Source organism: Trachypithecus francoisi, unplaced genomic scaffold, assembly GCF_009764315.1.
Source record: "Trachypithecus francoisi isolate TF-2019V2 unplaced genomic scaffold, Tfra_2.0 Lachesis_group1, whole genome shotgun sequence".
In the NCBI taxonomy this organism is placed as follows: Eukaryota; Metazoa; Chordata; class Mammalia; order Primates; family Cercopithecidae; genus Trachypithecus; species Trachypithecus francoisi.
This window is the reverse complement of record NW_022681454.1, coordinates 111,285,682-111,307,713: the sequence shown is the minus strand read 5'-3', so window position 1 is coordinate 111,307,713 and position 22,032 is coordinate 111,285,682. Positions and strand designations below refer to the sequence as shown.

Below are 22,032 nucleotides of genomic sequence, written 5' to 3'. Positions count from 1 at the left end.
CACTCACAATTTTGTGATAAAGAAAGGTAAAGTGATCTTGCCAAGGACTACATATTCACCTGGTTCCCAGTGAGTACTCTGTCACCTCTACCAATGGTCTGATGCCACAAATGTAAGTGGATTGTTAAAGGAGAGTATAAGTTTAGTCATTTATTACTATATATCTATTTAGCAACAACTGAAGTTGTCCAGTGACTAAGACCACAGGTATACATACACACCTAACTCATGGAAACATCCAATTCACCAACACTGATAATGGATGGACCTATGATACCACTTTTTCTAGTTACCCTTTAAACTTTCCTAGTCATGACTTCTCAGAATTCTTGGAGACTCCTCTTCCTCCTCTTCCTTGGAGAGTCTATAAGCCATTGCATTTATTTCTATGGCTTTCCTATAATCTTTTGGAAGGTAACTCTCACAACTGAATACCCAGAATTGACCTTTCCTATCAACTCCATGTTCACATGTTCAAACATCAATTTAACATTTGAATCCACTCATATACCCACAGATTTTTCAAATTCAATATGCCCCCAACTAAACAATGTATTTTCCTAAATAACTTCTTCATCCCTTACTCTTTTGCATCAAGGAAATGCCATCCACCAGGTGCTCAAGCAAGAAAACTGGGTTTTTTAGAACTGCCCATCACTCAACTTCACCCCATTCAATTCTACCTCCCAAATATACTTGGAATTATACCACTTCTCACCATCTCTGCAGCCATCAATACACCTCTGAGCTACTGCGACATTCACCCAATTGATCCTGCCTGTCTCCTCTCTTCCCCTTTTATTGTTCTTTTTCCACAAAGCAACCCTGATCCTTTTTTTTTTAGACAGTCTCACTATGTCCTCTAGGCTGGAGTGCAGTAGCACCATCTGGGCTCACTGCAACCTCTGCCTCCTGGCTTCAAGTGATTCTGCTGCCTCAGCCTCCCAAGTAGCTGGGATTACAGGCACCCACCACCATGCTTGGCTAATTTTTGTATTTTTAGTAGACATGGGATTTCACCATGTTGGTAAGGCTGGTCTCGAACTCCTGACTTCTTGATCTACCTACTTTGGCTTCCCAAAGTGTTAGCATTACAGGTGTGAGCCACCACACCTGGCCCAGAGTGATCCTTTCTAAAAGTAAATCCAATCATGTTAAAGGCCATCTACAGCCTCAGAAGGAAATTCAAACCTTGGACAGTGCACAAGGCTTTGCATGATATCATCTCTGTTCATCTCTCTAAGGTCACCCCAGTCACTCTACCCTGACTCCATGCCATCAGCTTCTCAGTTCCCACTGATCTTTCTCAGTTCTTCAAAATGTAAAGTCCTTCCCACTTTGGGATGGGTGTTGGTTTCCTGGAATACTCTCCTTCCATCGGCTGTCTCCACCTTCTCAGAAGGCATTACTCTGATCACCTGAGAAGACTACTTATTTTCTATCGCTGCATTCTTTTGGCTTCTGTTACAGCACTTTAGCTTTGGAAATATGCATCATATTAATTTGTTTACATCTTTATTATTTCCCCTATCAGACTAGAAGCAACACAAAAAACTATCGATTGCACTTAACATTGCTAGCTCAGTGCCTGGCACATATTAGGTACCCAATAAATCTGCAATGAATCCATAACTAAATGGCCATCTATCCTTTTTAAGTGTGGCTATCTCTTTGTGGTTTGTAAAACCTTTTCAATATTACACATGTGAAAAAGTTCTAAGAGGACTTTGTAGTGAAAAAAAGTCAAGTCTGTTTATCTGTTTCTCATCATGGCCTGAAAACACAAGTGGAGGAATTTAGTTAGCCTCAAAGTTTTAACAATATTTACCAAGCCAATTAAGTTGCTTTTCACTGATACAAAGTCTGGAAATTTATAGTGTAACAGAACTTTTATTCCATTTTTGCAAAATAAATTAGGCAACTGCATTGGCTTTTGCAACTTTGGATTACATTAATTCAAAACATATGCATTAAAACCCATACTATGTAAGCACTGTAGTAATAGGTATGAAAGTGGGTGGGACATAAAAGTTGACTGACCTGAGATCCCTCCTCTCAAAGAGTATTGCTTCCTCCATTATTGTTTCTGAAAGATTTAAAATTCCTTAGAACCTAATGTTTTCCTTAAAGATCTGTGCAAATCAAATATTTTTAAATGCTATAAGAAGACCTTTCTCTAAATCTAATTCAGCATAAAACAATTGAATAGACATTTATTAAGTAGTTACTATATTCAATGAAGTGTAGAACCAAGTCAGCTTACTTTGTAAAGTTTATTTTCACTCTATCACATATCCAGGGAGGAAAAAAGCAGAAAAAAATCAAGGGAAGCCAGTATCCACCTCGTGGTCTTAAGTTTCCCCTCCTGCATTTGAACACCATAATTTTTCTGAAAATCCACCCAGTCAAAGGCCACCCTTATGAAATACTATATGTAAATGACCACTTTTATAGGAACTTCTTTGAAGTTTTAGGACAAAGGAAGACATGCTTGTCTGTCTCTTTTTCTCTCTCCTATATAATAGCATTTTCATCTCTCACAGCTCTTTCTAGAATGGATGCTCTGTTAACCAACTAATTAACTCTTTGTTTATATTAATCAGAATTCTTGAATCTTCTCCTAAAAGTGGTTCCTACAAATAGCAATAAATGCTGCTTTACAAAAATATACCCTGACAGAAGGCCAAAAGTGAATGGTGAAGATGAATTAAAACAGGGAAAGAGTTGAAAGTTACTAGTTCTGAGGCCCTTACCTATTATTGACATGGCTGTACATGGCCATTCTATTTAGATCTATATCTTAAAGCAAGAATTGATCATTCAACAACATCATCTTAGTTTCACAAAATGGAACTGTAAGGTAATGAGCTGTTCAGATCTATGATGTAATCCAGGGCTTTTCTAGTTCTTGAAATCTAGATACATACCCATTTGTTTGGGTGCAATTTACACTGAAAATAACTTTCTAAAACAGAGAAAATATTTAATTACCAGAAAAATGATTCTCATACAAAATGCATTATATAATGCTCTTAAAATGTATGGATCATATGGATTGTGTGAGTTTAAATTAATGGTTCTCAAACAGTGGCTGGTCCTCTGACCAACAGTATCAGCATTACCAGGTAACATGGTACAAATGATTAGACCCACCCCAGATCTACTAAGTGGCCTACAATCATGTACTGACAAGAATTTCATGGAATTCTGATCTAAACAATACTGAGGAGAGTGAAGGAGAATACAAAGAATACAATGGGACATTACTTTTCTTTTATTGTTGTTTTTGTTGAGACAGAGTCTCACTCTGTTGCTCAGGCTAGAGTGCAGTGGCATGATCTCAGCTCACTGTGACCTCCGCCTCACGGGTTCTAGCAATTCTCCTGTTTCAGCCTCCCGAGTAGCTGGCACTATAGGCATGCTGCACAACAACGCCCTGCTAATTTTTTTGTATTTTTAGTAGAGAAAGGGTTTCATCATGTTGGCCAGGCTGGTCTACAACTCCTGATCTCAGGTGATCCGCCTGCCCCAGCCTCCCAAAGTGCTGGAATTATAGGCGTGAGCCACCGAGCCCTGCTGGGATATTACTTTTAATGACAAAAACTACAATTACTTTTGTACCAACCTAATAAATAATATAGGAAGAAGTCAGTATAAATATTGGGGTTGGTTGCTGAGTCTGAATCTTAGATCTTAGAAGAAACTACTAAGCCTTTTTTGGCATTTCTAGGTTACTGAGTCTAGTTCTTCAGGGTCTGAGTGTGGAGGAGATTCAGTGTAATGCTGGGCTAGAAGGAAGGCAATCATTTATTTGCCTAGAGTTCCCCCCTAAACTCACTCAAAAATGAGAATCACAGAGTCAGGAGAATGGACAGGTGTGGAGCCAGCAGAAGAGGGGGCTTCTGTTGAAAAACAACAGTGTCCTAGGTAAAGAAGCCAGCGTTCTGATGAAGCTCCTCCCTTAATTCTTTTTTCTACCCTAGAGAAGACATATCTATCAATTTCTGTTCATTTTTTAAGAAACTCCAGGTGATCTAAGAACCACGTATCTCACAAAATTGTCATCTTCCTTCTACTTCAGTGAGAAAAAGAATGGAAGAAAGAAAAAAAAAAAATCCCCAAGATGGAAACAGAACTACCAGTGTCAACTGCCCGAATGAAGACAGGTGAAACCATAGATGCTCCATCCACTCCCCTGAGAATCATTCTTCTCTTCAGCATGTGGAAAATAAGAAGTGATCAGTGATTCCATACTCTTAGTTCACTGTAAGTTACAAGGGTTATTACAGCAATAATAAGAGTAATAACTGCCACCACCAGGTACTGTCATGGCTCTCATATACCAAAAGTCCTCCGAAGTAAGTACTGACATCCTATCATCATTCTGATTAGGCTGACTCCTTTATCCAAAAGAGTCATATGAAGATAAGACTAAAAGTCAGGGCCATTTGACTAAAACAGTCCATGTTTTTCCACTTTGGTATTTTGTACAACAAGGAATAATACCTGGAAAGGTGAGATAAAATTTTTCATAAACAAAGCCAGAAAATAGGTAGTTTGTCTTCAGTGCCACTGATTTGTCACAAGCTCTTGCTTACAACATCCTGTCAAAATCTGAGCTCAGAAATAGATCTGATAAACCCTTTGGCAGTAGAAATTTAAATTTCATAAATAGACCTGTTTGGCTTAGAATAAGAGTATTTGTGAAGAATATCATCCCCCAAAACTGGCATCAACAGTAATTTAATTGAGAAAACTGTCATTTCTAAAAATTATCAGTTAAAAATATTTCCCTTAAAAATATTGCCAGTGTTTGACTTAATACCTAAATGAACAATTCTTTAGGGCTTATTAAAGCTTAAAAACTTAATGATGTGTGCTGGGGTTAAAATCATGTCAGATCTTGCAATATCAATTCAAAACAAGTTTGTTTGATTCCATTCATATATTGGATCTCCTATCATATCAGGAAATGCTTATAAGCCCATATGCTTATAGAAGCAGATGATAAGCTACTAAAAACTATAATGCTGCTTAGAAAATTTCTGTATCAGTGAACTGAACAGTTAAGTCATTGATAGTTTCAATGGTGCTTGATTTATTTACTTCCTGGATAGATTTCTTTAGAAAGGTAATTTGGTTTCTTACTACAAAATAATAACAAAATACATGATTAACCTATAAAGCTTCTGCAAAAACATTTTACATTAATGAGTTCCCTTAGAGAATTTATTTTTTCTGCCAAACTATCATTTAACAGTTCATTAAATATTAAACTTTTACTGAGTGCCAACCATTTTTCAGGCATTCAGGCTATAGAGTATCAACCTTCTGAGGTACTCACATTCTAGTTAAGAGAGACATCCAACAAACAAACAAAGTACTATCGTTTCTGAACTCAGAATTAGTAACTGGAATGAAATTATTAGTTTCTTCTAGACATTGTCATCTTCAATTTTCTGACCCCCACATCGCTAACAACATAACATAGTACTACTATACGGATGAAGCTTTACATCTCCAGCTTTAAATTTCATAAGATAATAAATTGCATATGTAATTATTAATAAAATGGCCTTAATTTTCCACAGCTGCTGCAAACCTGATTCAAGTATTTAAGCCCCAAGGACCCTAGTCCCATATCCAAGCCTAGAGACTTCATTCATTAATGGTGAAATCAGCTTTCAATCACCATATGTAACAAAAAGTAATGGCTTCTATGTTAATCAAGGAATACTAAGTATGGAAAGCCACTATTTTGTTTCTTCGTTTCATTTTTCTTCTCATAAACTCACCTGCTCACAAGTAGCTAATCTAACAACTCTGTTGCTCAATCTCTCATTGTCCCCAATATCATTCTCTGAGGGACTTCCAGCAAATGACAAAATGACAAACAGTGAATATCTCCTGGTCCAGTCCTTGGTCCCATGTGTTTTCTTATCTGTTTATCTCTTATCTCTCCCCAAGACTATGCTTCCTTAAATAAAAATGTCTCCACAACTGGTGAAATTAAGATGACCTTAATACTCCTAATGTGGAAATATAGCATCTCTGAAGAACATCAAATGAGTGCCATGCTGCCTCAAAGCATCTTTCAAGATGGCAATAGCTGGCTTGACTTTCAATACTGTCCCTGTTTATACACATATTCAGAAGACAGAAAAGACTATTTTAGTTTACAATTGGGTAATGTATGGTTATCTTCTTTTCTCACTAACATTAGAGTGGCTATTCTAATTCATTAAAATAACTTACTACCAGCTGGGGCAGTGGCTCATACCTGTAATCTCAGCACTTTGATAAGCCAAAGTGGCCGGATCACTTGAGGTCAGGAGTTCGAGACTAGCTGGCCAACATACCGAAACCCTGTCTCTCCTAAAAATATAAAAATTAACTAGGCGTGGTGACACACACCTGTAATCTCAGCTACTTGGGAGGGCGAGGCAGGAGAATTGCTTGAACCCAAGACGTAGAGGCTGCAGTGAGTGGAGATCATGCCACTGCCTGGGTGACAGAGTGAGACTCCATCTCAAAAAATAAAAAAAAAATTAGAAAACCAACAACTTAGCACAGATTTTTGGGTTGCTTAATGTCTGGGACAGTATACAGACACAAATTTGGAACAAACAGATGATAGTTATAATATTAATATTGTTGAACTAACTCTATCACCTATTTTTGGCAACTATTTCTATTTGATACAGTTCATTAAATATGAAACTTTTTATTGAGTACCAACCATTTTTCAGGCACTCGGGTTATAGATTATCAACCTTCTGAGGTACTCACATTCTAATTAAGAGAGCCATGTAAAACAAATAAACGACAACAAAAACAGTACAACAATAAGAAACAGTAGTTCAAGTGCGATCAGGTGCTACGAGAGTTCAGGGCTGTACAAGTTGAAAACTGGCAGAGAGCAACTGCCTGGCAGCCTAGGCCATTTCAGCCAGTGGGAAATCATCTAAAAAGTATCACTGAAACATTTACTTTTTAATAACTATTAGATTCCCTAAGTAAATATGTACTATTTTTTGGTGGATTATCTGCTAATAAAATCAATAAAAATTAAAATAACTTTCTAATTAGGTGTCATTATTTCATTCACATTTAATATTTAAAGGATCTATGTGGCCAGGAGTGGTGGCTCAGGCCTGTAATCTCAGCACTTTGGGAGACCGAGGCGGGCAGATCACAAGGTCAGGAGATCGAGACCACCCTGGCTAACATGGTGAAACCCCATCTCTACTAAAAATATGAAAAATTAGCTGGGTATGGTGGCACCTGCTTGTAGTCCTAGCTACCTGAGAGGCTGAGACAGGAGAATCACTTGAACATGGGGGACAGAGGTTGCAGCAAGCCGAGATCATGCCACTGCACTCCAGCCTGGGTGATAAGAGCGAGAGATTCCATCTCAAAAGAAAAAAAAAAAAAAGAATCTATTCAAACAGGGGCCTGTCTACAGACCTTCTTCTTGATCAAAGCATTTTTATTTTTAATCTTTATCCATGTTCTCTACTGGCCTGCAATGATAGAGTAGGTAAACCACTATATGAATGTGATCCAACCCAGAATTCTTCTCCTTAGTCCACATCGTTTAAAGACTCCTACTTAGAGGCAGCCAGGTAGTAGATGATAAGTTGTTTTTCCAGGCACATTTCTAACATGCATTTTAAAATGATTTCTACTATCAAGGCACACAATTTCTTCACTCTACACTGACACAACATTTTGTAATCAAAAGCATTTGAATTTAGGCTGATTTAGTTTATCAAATCTCTAAAGCATAATTAAGAGTCCATATGGTTTCATTTGACTTGAGTATTAAGCACTGACAATCTTTGAGAGATATAAAATAAATAAGATTCAAAACACTGCTGTCTCTGCATGGTTTTATACAAAATTATAAGTAAGTAAATGACTAAAATGAGTGACAACAGATGCAGTCACCTTGAAAAACACCTAACAAACAGCAAAAGAACCCACATTACACCTGACTTTGCCACAGACTATCTGTGTGGCCTTTGATGAAGTCTTTGTACCTACTATGTGAAAAATGGACGGACTATTCACTATCTCTATTCTACCTACTTTAAAGGAAAGAATAAATAAAATGAATGGAGCCGAACTATATGCTCTCTACAGGATTTCCTTAGGATCAAACATTGTGAAAGCTTATTTAAAATGTCCATTATAAATTTTCTCCACCCTTTCATCCCAGGTTGTGAAATTCAGTCCCACTGTCCAATCATTTACAGACATCTGGAAAACCTAATCTATGCCCAGTGTAAGATACCAAGGCAATTAACAATTAAGCTGCTATATGCGAATCATGTGTTCTATGCAGCTACTTTTTGGGCCCTCCTGTGTTATTGTCACAACAATGCCCTGTAAATAATACAGGCATTTGAGAAACTCAATAACTTTTAGAATGAAAAGGTACAGTTTATTATCTCAAATAAACCTAGTAGAAAAATCTCACTGGGAACACATGTTCATAAGCATATAAAACCACACCAGAATAAGGAATACCCGAGAGAGTACTGCACATCATTCTTCAAAATACTCCCTGCTCAAAAACTATAAATAACATTCTGAAATGAAAACAGCCCTTCACAATGATAACCTAAAAGGCTTCCTGTAATAATAATACACGTATCTATGTCCACATACTATATATAATACAGGCACACACGCCATGTCTGTGCGTGCAACCAAACTAAACGGCACAAAGCAAACTTAGTTGATAAAAAACGCATTTCGAAAGAACCACTACAAATAGCCCAGAGGAAAAAGAAGAAAGAAGTCCACAGAGAAAGTCAAGCCAATGTCAAATGAGAAATTATGGCAAATTAAAGGATATTTTGAGTAATACCTTATGTCGAGCACCAAAAACCACTAAAAAGATGCTTTTCATGTAAAACAAAATAGTGACACTAGTAAGGAAATCTGTGTGCAGAGGAATCCACGAGAGAAAAAAATGCTTGGATGGTAGAAAAAAAAATTCCCACATGCTATGCATCTTTTTGAAAAGTAGAGTATTGAAAATAAAACATATTTTCCTATACTTATACTGCGTCATTCAAGTTGCTGCAACTCAAGACAAATGTACAGCAGGAACTGGAAGGAAAGAAAGGGCAATCGGGACATTCTTTTTTTTTTTTTTTTTTAACAGAGTCTGACAACTAGGCTGGAGTCTAGTGGTGTGATCTCAGCTCACTGCGACCTCGGCCTCCTGAACTCAAGTGATCCTCCCACCTCTGCCTCTTGAGTAGCTAGGACTACAGACATGTGTTACCATACCCAGCTAATTTTTATTTTTTGTAGAGACAAGGTTTCACTATGTTATTGAGGCTGGTTTCAAATTCCTGGACTCAAGTGATCCTCCTGCCTTGGCCTCCCAAAGTGCTGGGATTACAGGCATGAGCCACCATGTCTGGCTCCTTTTCATCATATACTTCTTCAGTCAAGTGATTGAAGAAGAGAGACAGCACCCAGATGAAAACCAAAGGGAGCTGGCAGAAGGGTAATGTTCTAGTTGGGAAAAGATGACAACCTAGAGAGAACAAGGAAGATTTGTGTAACATTTTAAATGACTCAGTTAAGGAAAAGACACACCTGATTACCAAATCCTTCAGAAGCTGCTTCTAAAATCTGATGTTAGCTACCTTTAGGAAGGTGACTCTGACAGAGAAGGTTTGAGGATTCAAAACGAGCTTGAATAAATTCATGAATGGCTAAGATAAGCTGAGATTAATCCCTATCCTTTACAGTTGACGTCAGAGAGAACAAGTGTGCCCTCATAGCCTCCAGTGGCTGCATAGATTTGAAATGCTGTGGGTGTACAGGCCATTTCTATGTTTCCATGTTACATGAAATATATAAATATATTATTTATTAAATATAACTCTAATGGCCATATTAGAAAAGCCTACAGGTTGTATATTTCTAATCACCTTATTGCCTCATGACAAAATTCAGTCATGTGATTGTCCTCATCTATATTAGAAAATCTAGATTTACTCTTCATCAAGGCCCTGACAGAATTTTTAGTATGTAGTACCAGAGTTAGAAATCAACAATTTAGCAAAATTATTTTGAGTGGCTATTTCCAGAGATAGGATTAAAAGTAGTTTGAATAGAGAAAGTCCTGCAACAAGCCCTACATTTCCTAGTAAATGGGATTTGATGTTGAGGTTAAATTGAGAGATTCAATCTGAGGTTAGAAAAGTCACTACAACAACAGGTATGTGTATGGCTTCTGCTAGTGTGGGATACCTAATAAAAAACAAGGATGGTGAACAGAATACCAAGGGATTTACTGATGGCTCAACCAATAAAAAGAATTTAAGTTTGACATAGAGAACAGACTTTCTTAAAGTTCCATTGATTCCATCATTAAAATGAAATTGCAATAGAGCATACTTTCTTCAAAACCATTACATTTACTTACTAGCTTAAGTTAACCAACTCCCTACTTTGATGGAAGTTACGACCTCACTTTCATTACTGGACGTAAACTAGTGGTAATAACCTCCCAGAGAAGAACCTCTATTCACTTGTTTTATATTTACTTGAGTTCACAGAATCGAAGCTAAACATATATACCTGTAATTGTGCTATTTAGGGTAGAACCGAGGGGATTCTGTGTGTAAAGGTAAAAATCACTTATACTCATTAAAACTCACCAATTAACTATATTCTCCTCACATACTATAACTATTACTTAATCAGAAAACTGCTTCCCAGCCAGTCTATTGACTATATGGCAGAGCAGTCTCTTCAGTATTACAGAAATGCTCATTCAAAGCAGAAATGTTTCCCAGGGAAGTGGTGGACGCAAATAAAGGGACTTTGGAGGCCCCACGTCCTAATCACCTTTTAGAGTACTGTATATATACAATAACAAATAGTATCTCTTCCAAAAATCAAAATTGACTTTTACATTAAAAAAGAATTACCAAGGAATTCAGCAAACCTTACTTCTGGTAGTGGGCTGGCTGGTTTGGTTAGGATTCCTCCTACATAAACAACATTAGGCAGAGTGGGTCTTGGGAATTCCAGTGCTACGTCAGTACACAGCATCCACAGGCTGGACCCATGAACCAAATCATACATGGACTTCTCCGGCATCAGGTTGTACTTCTGCATTATCCTTTCGTATTTGGGAAGAACCAGAAAGCTGACCCCTAATCTGGAAATGAGGTAAACACCGGTATTTTTCATCCTTTGCAGCAAGTTCATGCGGTCTGTGAGGAGTGAGTTAAACTCTGGGACGTATGCTAATGGAGCAGGAGCACCCACTTCAGCAGGATACCAAAGGCCAGTTGAAAATACAGCATATTTAACCCCTAAAAGATGAGCTATCACAAATCCACACATATCATTAGGGTCCACCAGCAGCAGGTCAAACTTTTCTTTCTTCAGACCCTGGATCAGGGCATGGTTGCCAACCATCATGTCACAGTTCTTAGTATAGTGATCCAGTATGTCAAACAGTTCGATTGCTGTCAATCTCCCAGAGAAAATATTCCGCATCTTGGACTGTAGGAAAGCATCTGAGGTGGTACTGTTAAAGATCCCTGGGTAGCGCTGGAGGCTGTAATGATTAGATGGGGCGATGTCTCTGCCTTCAGAGAGGAGGAACACTGTATGGTGGCCTCTCTCGTGCAAGGCTGAGGCTAGCGTCTTGAAAATGTACATATGGCTTTCAAACATAATTGGCGGCACGATGATGATTTTGGCAGCCTTCACTATCCCAACAGCACTCCACAGGAGCATGAAATATGGAGTGTAAGACTTCATAGCTGTAACAACAACCAGAAAACAACTTAAAACAAAAAACAATGCTCACCATTCAAAATAAGCAGTCACAAAGCATTTTTCCCCAAAAATATCTGATCTAATACTTTGTCTAAAAAAAAAATCGCTATTAAAAATTATCCTGATATTTGTTCTAATTATCGCTTTTTTTTGAAAGATCAATTATGTTTAAGTATAGAATTGAAAGTAAAGTTGACATAAACTGAAATATATTAAAAATGATCTATTTGAGAAGAAAACTGCATTAGTAAACTATTTTCAAACATTTGAAATAAAATTTTGATAAGGCTGAATGACACATAATATATCTTTTTGGAAGGCGATCTATGAAATATCTATGGAACATCTGTTCACCTTCTAACTGAATGTCATTGTTAATCCCAGGAAGAAGAGCTGACCTTTTTAATTTCCAGGTATATGAGCATGTGCCTCTTATTTAAATCATTTTAATTCAACAGTTACATTTGCAGTTATAATCAAAGCATACCAAAGAAAGATTGTTTTTGAAAATAATTATTTTGAATGGTAGTTTGGTGATTCTGCAGAAAAGACTTTTTTCCGGAGGAAAAATGATCTTTAACATATATTTTCCCTTTACCTAAATACCATAAGTGTCCTAGCAATCTATATTTATGTAATCTAGGTCAATTTGCTGATGCATTTCAGGGCATTATGTAAAAGAGAAACTTCTAATAGAAAAACTCAAGAGGGTTAATGGATCTCAGTAAATACTTATTGAAAAAGGACTGATGAATGATTATGTCTCAGATCACACTTGCTATGTTGTACCTTTTAACTCAGGTGCAAATGTCAAGTCAGATGATGCCTGTACACTTGAGGGCTGGTACTTCTCCTACTTTTTCATGTTAATAGATATGTGTAATAAAGTTGTCCTCTATTGTTTTTAGAGATAAATATACTATACATGGGGACCATAGAGTGTGCAAATACACCCACTAACCTATTCAATATAATTAATTCTTAGACTCTAAATTAGACCCCCAAATAGATCTAAACAATCACTCATGCAAACTGGACACATCTCAAAAAACTCAAATTAGATTTATACACACACCACCAAATTGATACCTATTTTTACCCCTTAAAATACATTAACACTCCTATTTGTATAACTTCCTACCATCTAAATGCAGTTTTAACAACTATACCTTCTCAACATTCAAACACTGCAAGCAACCTAAAGAAACCAATAGCAGGCAACTAATGGATTCTTCCAATAACAAGTGTGAATTCTAAAATACATATATATCCAGATATTTTTTTCCTCTCCTGCTCTAAGGAAAGTTTCAAACTATTTGAAAGTTGAAGTTATATCATTAAGAATAAGTAAAAGTAATGCATATTACAAACACATAATATAAATGTCACTTACATTATTATAAGGGCTTAAAAAATAATTAACTTTGGAGAAGATACTGATTCTATAGTAAAGTTTACTCTGCAATTACAAGATCAGTAAAGAAAGAAAATTAAGGGGCCTATCTTAGAAAAACCTTCCAAATCTTTATTCTACTGTACTGCCTCACCTATGTATCTCTCCAATGTTGCCTTCTCACAAATCTGAAAAAGGAAAAATGAGAGATTTTACAAGGAAATATTATCAACTCCAGGGATGAGACTAATGCCAACACAGGTAGGTGTTCTAGCAGCTACTGCCCACTGCTGTCACTTCTTGCATACTGGAGAGGAGAGTACTTGATGATGGAATAATGGTAGAAAACTGCTCTCCCCACTGGGTTCTGGATCTAGCTGAGCAGACCACAGGCATATTCTGCTCAGCTACAGTTAAAACTACTTAATCTATCATAAGTAACTTAAAACAAAAATGATCATAGAGAAATCCTTTCACTGTGTTTTGGTTTAATTCTTCCTTTTGAATATTTTATTTCAGTAATTACTAAAAAGTAAAAAGAAATCGCATAATTTTTAAATGAACAACTGCTTATATTTTAGAATAGCACTGTCAAAGAGAACTTTCTGTAATGTCAAATATGTTCTATGTCCTCACTGTCCAATATAGTATCCCCTATCCATGTGTGGCTACTGAACAGTTGAAAATGTGGCTGGTATGACTGAGGAACTGAAACAAATTTTATATAGTTTTGCTATATGTTGCTAGTGGCTACCATACTAGAATAAAGTTTTAAAGTATATAGATTCTAAAAGCTACTGTTCAGAAATACGAATACTCATGTGACAAAATACCATCTAAAAATCATACCTACTAGTTTTTCATACGTCTTCATTTAACAATACTGATTACCAAGAAAGAACTATCATTTACACAAACATGACATTCTACTGTTAAAACACAAAATTAAACAGCACTTTAATCTCATAAACACCATTGTACAGAATGACTAACACAACTAGCAACAAACACTGAGATTCTTGCTAGTCTAGAATTACTTGAGTATGTCTACTGAAAACATGATTTTCTGGCATAATTATTGTATCATATCCTAATTTTAATATTTTACTTTTAAAACCTTTACAGATAGGGGTTTCACTTACAAGGTAGGATACCGTACCATAATTTCTTGCCAAAATATAAGCACTTACAATATCTGTTCATCAAAACAACCAAATAAGCATTCATTGATTCATACATTGGTACTGAAGTACCTGATGCCACACAAAAAATGTTTAAAGTTTAATTATGACCCATCATTTTCAATATATGACTTATGGTAGCACTCGACATTTAAAATGCCAACAATATGGATTTTTTAATAGAAGGTTAAAAAACGCTATGTCTCTAGTTTCTTGCATAATAACACCAGGACAGGGTTGAATGAGACTTTAAAGGTTGAATGAGATTTTAAGTGTAGTAACATCCAAGCAATCAACTAAAGCATGAATTCACTCTTACCAATGCTTGTCAAACCTGAAGGCTAGTGACAACTGAAAATTTCCCCTATTATTTTTATTATTTAACATACTTCTCAATGTAATAAGAAATAAAGGAGGTGTAAAGATAAGAAATCAGGAAACAAGACTTACTGAGTATTAAAAGATTTTCTTCACAGGAAACTCTAAAGAATTAACAAGGCAAACTAGTAAGAAAGATCAAGATTTCCAGTTACCACACACACCTCCCCCAACAGCTTTGATCACCAGAAATAAGTATTTATATGTTAATCTATTTATTTTTCAGAAAGACACTGGGAGTTATTCAAAAATAATAAATACTCCAAATGACAGAAATCTTTATTTTTATGAAGTTTGCATTCTATTGGAGAGAGAAAATAAAGAAAATAAACAAAAGTACATACTATATAGCCATTTGAAAAATATTACCAAAATAAAAAGACCTTCTATATCCATTTCTTAAATATAAAAATTTTAGCTGTTGATTTTAATTAACTTAAGAATCTGAATGTTCTATTTGGTTTGAGACTATAAAAAAATTAAGGAAGTATTTATTGGTATTTTAATGTGGTTTTGTTGTTGTTGTTGTTGAACAGATTTCTTTTTTAATATAATAACTGTGTACATGGACAACTGAAAATACAGAAAACCCCCAAATTAATGTTTTAACAAATTACAAGCTGTTACTAAAGACTATATGCCTGGATTAAAAAAAAAATAGTCCAATAGATGAAGTCTCTCATTCAACCTAGCAGTTTAACCAATTTCTCTTTTCATAAAAGTTGCACATTACAGTGGTATAAATTTATCTTTTTTAACACTTCACATAAAAACATGTGCACCCTCTCCTTCTACATTTAATCATTAGTATTCTCTAAAATGGTAAAACAAAATTGAATTTATATTAGCAAATGAAAGTGCAAGTTTGTACAGCTAGGCTCAGCAGCAAAAGTGAAGAAGAAGAATGAAAGATGAAAAGCTGACAGATGCCACGCAGAGCAAGGACTTGCATGAAGGTCCGTGTCCTGTGTGCCAAACACAGTCAACATTCCATCATTTTCTCATTGCTCTTAAACGAGCAAAACCAAATTCTTTTTCTATTGAAAGAAATATTAAATCTTTATTTTCCCCAACATAATTTGTGATCAGGTAAGGCAAAGATAAGTCCACTATCACTGGGGATAGCAGCAACATATAGACTTCAGAAATAGCCCTGAATCATCAGTAACATTCTCTCGTGGTAACATCAGAAGGAATGCAGCTAACAAATTTGTTGTCGCATTGTTCTAATTTATTTGATTAGTTTATCTGGAAAAACTTTATAAATACATTATGTAAGAGAGCAGTAAATTATTTTCTTGCTTTGAAAAAATAAAGTTTTTTCATATTTTAAAACATTTTAGTCTGCTTTTGCAAAAGGAGTTGCAAGAAAAACGTGACAGCTGGGTTTGCAGAATGTCCACGTACAAGTTGTATTTATAAGAACCTGGTAATCTGCCTATAATTTGCTTCTACAAATAGAGCTCTTTGCAATAATATTTAAACAAACGGGCTTAAACTCTTCCCCTATTCATTCTACTTGTAGAGCAAAGAGGTACTTATTTTTCAAGTATTATAAAAGGTAAAAATTTTTTTGCCAATTTTACATTTTAAGCTTTCAAGACCAAAAAAATCATGCCTAGTCAGCCCATTTCTTTTATAATCAAATTCTCTTGTCTTTTAAAGAACGCAGAAAAATATTAATTGCTAAGAAGGAGCACACTGGAAAAAGCCATTTTAAAGTATTGAAGAATGAGACGTATTTCTTTTTTCCTATTGATGAAAATTATTAGAAAAGCTATCCAGTCTGTCATCTTTAGCTAGTTTTAAGAAATATTTTCAAAATGATGGCGAGGAATTCTTTAAAACACAGAAATAAATGTTGAAATTCATCAACAGTGTAACTGTTTTCTGCATCTAAAGTTTACACATTTGTTCAGAAGGAAATACAAAGAATGTTAAGGGAATCAATATTATACTCATTATTTAATCACTCGTTATTTTGAACTTGTTCAGTAACTTACTATGTAAGAATTATAAAACTTCTGAGAAACCAAAGAAAACATGACTAAGAACTGTGTATAATATAGACATAAAATGTTCTCAAATATAGTACAGACCTAAAACTATCATGAACTCCTACTAATAAATCCCTTCAAAGGTAACAAAATGATTCTCAAGTCTATCTGAAAAATGAAATTGTAAACAAGCAAGAAAACTTTGAAACTGAAGAATAATCAGTAGGCTTGCATTTTAAGTTACTAAAATATACTATAATGTTACATTAAAATAAGGTTAAATTAAAATAATCTAGTGATGGTAGAAGAAGAAAGTTGGACCAATGCCAAAAAGAAGGCCCCAAATATGTACGTATGTTTGTGATGTTTGCATATAGTATGTATTGTATATGAATATATATTACAGTAAACACTGACATTTCAAATCAGTGGAGAATGAGCAAATCATTCCAGTAACTGGATTGCTCACTTTTTAAAACTTTGAAAAGAAGTTAGGAACTTATTTCAAACCATGAAACAAAACCGATTTCAGACCAGTTCAAGAGTTAAATAAAATAAATAAATAAATCTACAAAATAATAGAAAAGTTAGTGAAAATGTGTAGTACTTAAGCGGGGAAGAGTTTTCTAAATCAAAATCTCAAACAACAATCTAAATGTAGACACTGACAGACTTGAATACATTAAAAATGTAGGGACATCAAGAGAAGAAGACAAGCCACAGATTAGAAGTTATTTGGAAAAAGATATGTCTGATAAAGGAGTGTTATCCAAAATACAAGAAGAGCTCTTAAAACTCAATAATTTTTCAAAAATCCAATTTTTAAAAAATGGACCAAAGGCCTTCACTGATACCACACCACAAAATGTAGACAGGTGGCAAATAAGGATATGCTCTATAACATATCTCATTAAAGAAATGCAAATTACAACTATGAAATACCATTACACACCATTAAAATGGTCAAAATCCAGAAAGCTGACATACTGCTGACGAGGATGGGGAGCAACAAGAACTCTCATTCATTGTTAGTGGAAATGCAAAATGGTACAGCCACTTTGGAAGACAGTGTGGTTGTCATACAAAACTAAACATATTCTTATCACATTCCTACAATCATGTTCCTCGGTATTTACCCAAAGAAGATAAAAAATGTCCACATTAAAACCTGCACACAGATATTTATAGCAGCATTACCAAATTATGTATATGATATATACATATGTATATATATACACACACATATGTATATATGTGTATATATATACATATATGATATATACATATATGTATATATAAAGTGATTATAATGACAACGAAGTAAAGATGAAACTGATAACAGTTTAAGGTTGTGGACTTGAGCAATTTTCTTTTCTTTTCTTACATTTTTCAGGAGTTTCAAAGATTTCTACCAAAAGTAGGTAATTCTTATAACAGCTATCAGCTGGCACATCCCTGGACCTGGAGCCTTACTCTCATCCTCCCTTAGGAGTTAAGCATCTTAAAACATCAGTCTCTATCTCCACTTACTCCTCTAAATGTTTACAGTCAGCCTTTGAATCCTCCACAATTCTAATCAAATTCTTGTTGTTAAAAGCACTAATGCTTCCCAATATTCACACAAATGCCCATTTCCCACTTATCTGTTCGGATTTCCCTTTAACACTAGCCACTAGTGATTCTCTCTTCCTCTAAATTCTCTCTTGGCTTCTGGGATACTACTACTACTTGACTACAAGATTCTGGCAGTGGAGTAATATACTGCTAGAATCTTGAAGAAAATCCAAAATTCAAAGAATGTACACAAATTTGAAGACTATACACAAGCTGCATATCAGTCTACACTTTTTTCTTCCTATTAAAAATTATTTCTATGCTTGCTTTCAAGACAGAACGCCAAAAGCATTTTAATAGGTGTATCTACCACTCACCATAGGGAAGCCATTTAACATTTCAGTATGAATTAATTTGGGCAAAACAGTAAGAATATCAGCATACTGGTGGTACTATACTTAAATGTCGTACATTCAAAATGTTCATCTGTAAAAGTGATTTCTCCAAGGCCAAAGGAAGGGTTTGTTTGTTTTGTTTGAGATGGAGTCTTGCTCTGTCACCCAAGCTGGAGTACAATGGCACAATCTCGGCTCACTACAACCTTCACCTCCCGGGTTCAAGCAATTCTCCTGCCTGCCTCAGCCTCCTAAGTAGCTGGGATTACAGGCACACACCACCATGCCCAACTAATTTTTGTATTTTTTTTAGTAGAGACAGGGTTTCACCATGTTAGCCAGGCTGGTCTCGAACTCCTGACCTTGTGATCTCCCCGCCTCAGCCTCCCAAAGTGCTGAGATTACAGGCATGAGCCACCATGCGTGGCCTAAAGGAAAGGTTTTAAACCATTAGTGCTCCAGAAAACAAGTTAGATTAGCTACAATGCTCCTGTGCCTAGGTATCAATGGTTCATATATGCTGAAATTTGATAAAGGAACACCCTAATATACTATTGATATATTTTAAAGATGAAAATAGACTTTTATAAAGCCCCTGTATTTCCCATTTTTCCAAAGAAACTACAGCTAAAATACCAGAGTTTAATACCATATGTGACTCCGGTAACATTACCTTTTTTTTTTTTTTTTTTTTTGGAATACATTAACTCTCTTTATTTTGTATTTTTATTTTTAACTCAAGTTCAGGGGTACATGTGCAGGTTTGTTACATAGGTAAACTTGTGTCATGGGGATTTGTTGTACAGATTATTTCATTACCCAGGTATTAAGCCTAGTAGTCAATTATTTTTCCTGATCCTCTCCCTCCTCCCATGCTACACCCTTGCTATTTAAAAAAAAGTGGGGAATCACCTTTTACTACCACTTGAAAGAATCATTCCTCTCGTTTCTCCAATTTAAGAGCTGCTCATTGTTAATAACTCTGAACTGGAAAGCATTAATGTGGATGAACCATTGAACCATATAAGAAAAAAATGACAAGCATATAAACTACATGAAATAAGTTGATTTTTGAGAGTCTATCATCCCAGCATCTCAGCAATTCATTATTGTAAACAAGAATTAATCAAAGTATCTTTGCATTAAAGGAAAAACAAAATAAGTGCTTATGGAAAATATAAAATCATTTCTGTATAGGGTGAATTATATTTAGAAAAATGAAGGGGGTGATTTAGTTTAAAGCAGATGATGTAATCTGAAAAGGCTGAGGTTCTCAGTACTTTTAAGTTTCCCTGGCATTTACTATTATGTGGACTGCAATAATGTGAGCAAATGCACCAATCAATTGCCACAAGAGGTCAAACTTTGTACTACATAGAATATTGTAAGAGAAACTTCATCTCTCTTCAAAACATCTCCTACAAGTAAGCCTTGGAAAATGCCATCCAGCAAAATAAAAAATAAATAAATATGGATTCAGTTAAATAAATATTCATTGAGTGTCATTACTGGTGCTTTTAAATAAATGTAAATTTTATTTAAAAAATATTTTTTTCTGCCTTTCCCTAGTATGACTTAAGCTCCATAAAGGTAGAGATTTTAGTTAAACTTGGTAATTGCTTTATTCTCATTGCCTAACTATGTAGTAAGCACTCAACATTTATTTACTGAGTAAATGACTGCAATTATTATTTGGAACCAGGATATATAGATGAACCACATGCATCTCCACTATCAGCCCCACTTTTTTCTTTAATTGTAAATAAATGAACTTTCTAATTATATAAATTTTCTTACTTTTGAACAAAATTCTGAATCAAAAGCTTTTGCCTGAGGTACTAAAGTTATTTACATAACTCAACTATAGAGAAAATTTCTGGCTAATGTGTACTACAGGTGGAAGAAGAAAGTAGTAAATAAAAGTACTGATTTCACTACAGCTTTTCCTTGATTCTGGGGTCTTTCATTTTACACATTCACAGTAGTGTTATAAGTGATCAAGAGAACTGCCTTTACCTTTAGTAATAACAAAAAGTATGAAAGGAAACTAGAACTTAGATGCTAGGCATAGGCACATGAGAGACAGCTGTGGCCTTTGTTGTTTCTTCCAGTAATGGAATCCACCCTACTTCAGTTTGGCTTAAGCCAAAAAGGCAAAAGACAATTTTTCCCTACCTCTGTAATAGCTGGTTTTAGTTACATAAATAAGTTCTACTCAGTGAGAGTGAAATGGAAGCAGAATTGCTATGTGCAATTTCTAATGTATGCCCTTGGAGTTTCACTTTTCACTTGCCTGCCAGCTGGAATGAGACATGGTAATGATTAACATCCTGGACCATACAGACAGAATTATAAACCAGAAAAGGTATAACAACAAAGACACTTGGGTCCTGAGACTGTGAAACCATAACACCAGCCCTGCCTGCTTATGCCCAAATTATTGTGTGTGAAGTAACTGAGCTACCTTTTCTAAGTCACTGAAGCCCTAGGGGAACTCAGGATGCTGGTTTGCCTAGAACAGGGGGTGGAGGGGGGTAGTTTCCCAGGATGTGGGACTTTCAGTGCAAAAACTGGGAAAGTCTTGGGCACACGGGGACGAGCTGGTCACTCTATAGCTTTGACTTAACATACAAGTCTCAATAACAGCAGCTGTTTTTAATTGCTACATGCCTCCTTCCCTGCTTTACCAGCTTTCTAAACATTATCTCATTTCATACTGAGATCACATGAAGGCAAGAAAGTGGCCCCTACTTTACAGATAATAAGACTGAGAGGATGAAAACTTGACAAAGATCTAGTATCTAGTAAACTAGTGTACTCATATCACACTACGTGAAGGGAGAAAGAAAAGAAAGTTTAAAAAAAATTGTTAACTGTGGACCAACTGCGGAAAAACCCAGCTTTATATCTACTTGGTTGTTAAGTAGCCCAGGTTTTAAACAAGTATCTTTCATCTGTAGGCAATTCTTGTTAATCTTAAGTTATTTATGGTGACTATTAGCAAGTAAACTACTAAAAGCAAAGAATCCCTTAAAATAACATTGTAGAATGGGAACATGTTTATTTCAGGTAGAAGAAGAAATAATTCAGAAAACTGAGGCCACCTGTTGTTGGTTAAAAGTGTCTCCTGCCCAAAAAACAAACAAACAAACAAACAAAAAAAAAAGGTCAGGCACCTTTGAGAGTACAATCTGGGTGAAAACCTCACACTGACAGAACTCAGTTTGGCTGTCAGTAGTTAATAAATATAGGTAGCTCTAGATTTTCAAAATCCTCCACATTACTAAATATTTTTCATTCCATCAGAAAAA

At 35.4% G+C, this 22,032-nt stretch overlaps 1 protein-coding gene across 3 annotated transcripts in view; it reads right to left on the bottom strand.

The window, feature by feature from the left end:
* UGT8 (UDP glycosyltransferase 8) overlaps window positions 1-22,032 on the bottom strand; it is an 81,197-nt gene that overhangs the window by 44,888 nt on the left and 14,277 nt on the right. The window contains exons 1-2 of one of the 3 annotated variants that reach the window (XM_033215102.1): window positions 13,371-13,450; window positions 10,984-11,807 (exon numbers count right to left, since the gene is read on the bottom strand). In XM_033215102.1, the coding sequence (XP_033070993.1) occupies window positions 10,984-11,805 (822 nt within the window). In that variant the 5' untranslated portion in view covers window positions 11,806-11,807; window positions 13,371-13,450. Of the gene's footprint in view, window positions 1-10,983; window positions 11,809-13,370; window positions 13,451-22,032 lie in introns of those variants that run through there. The other 2 variants (XM_033215101.1, XM_033215103.1) reach the window with 2 other exon arrangements.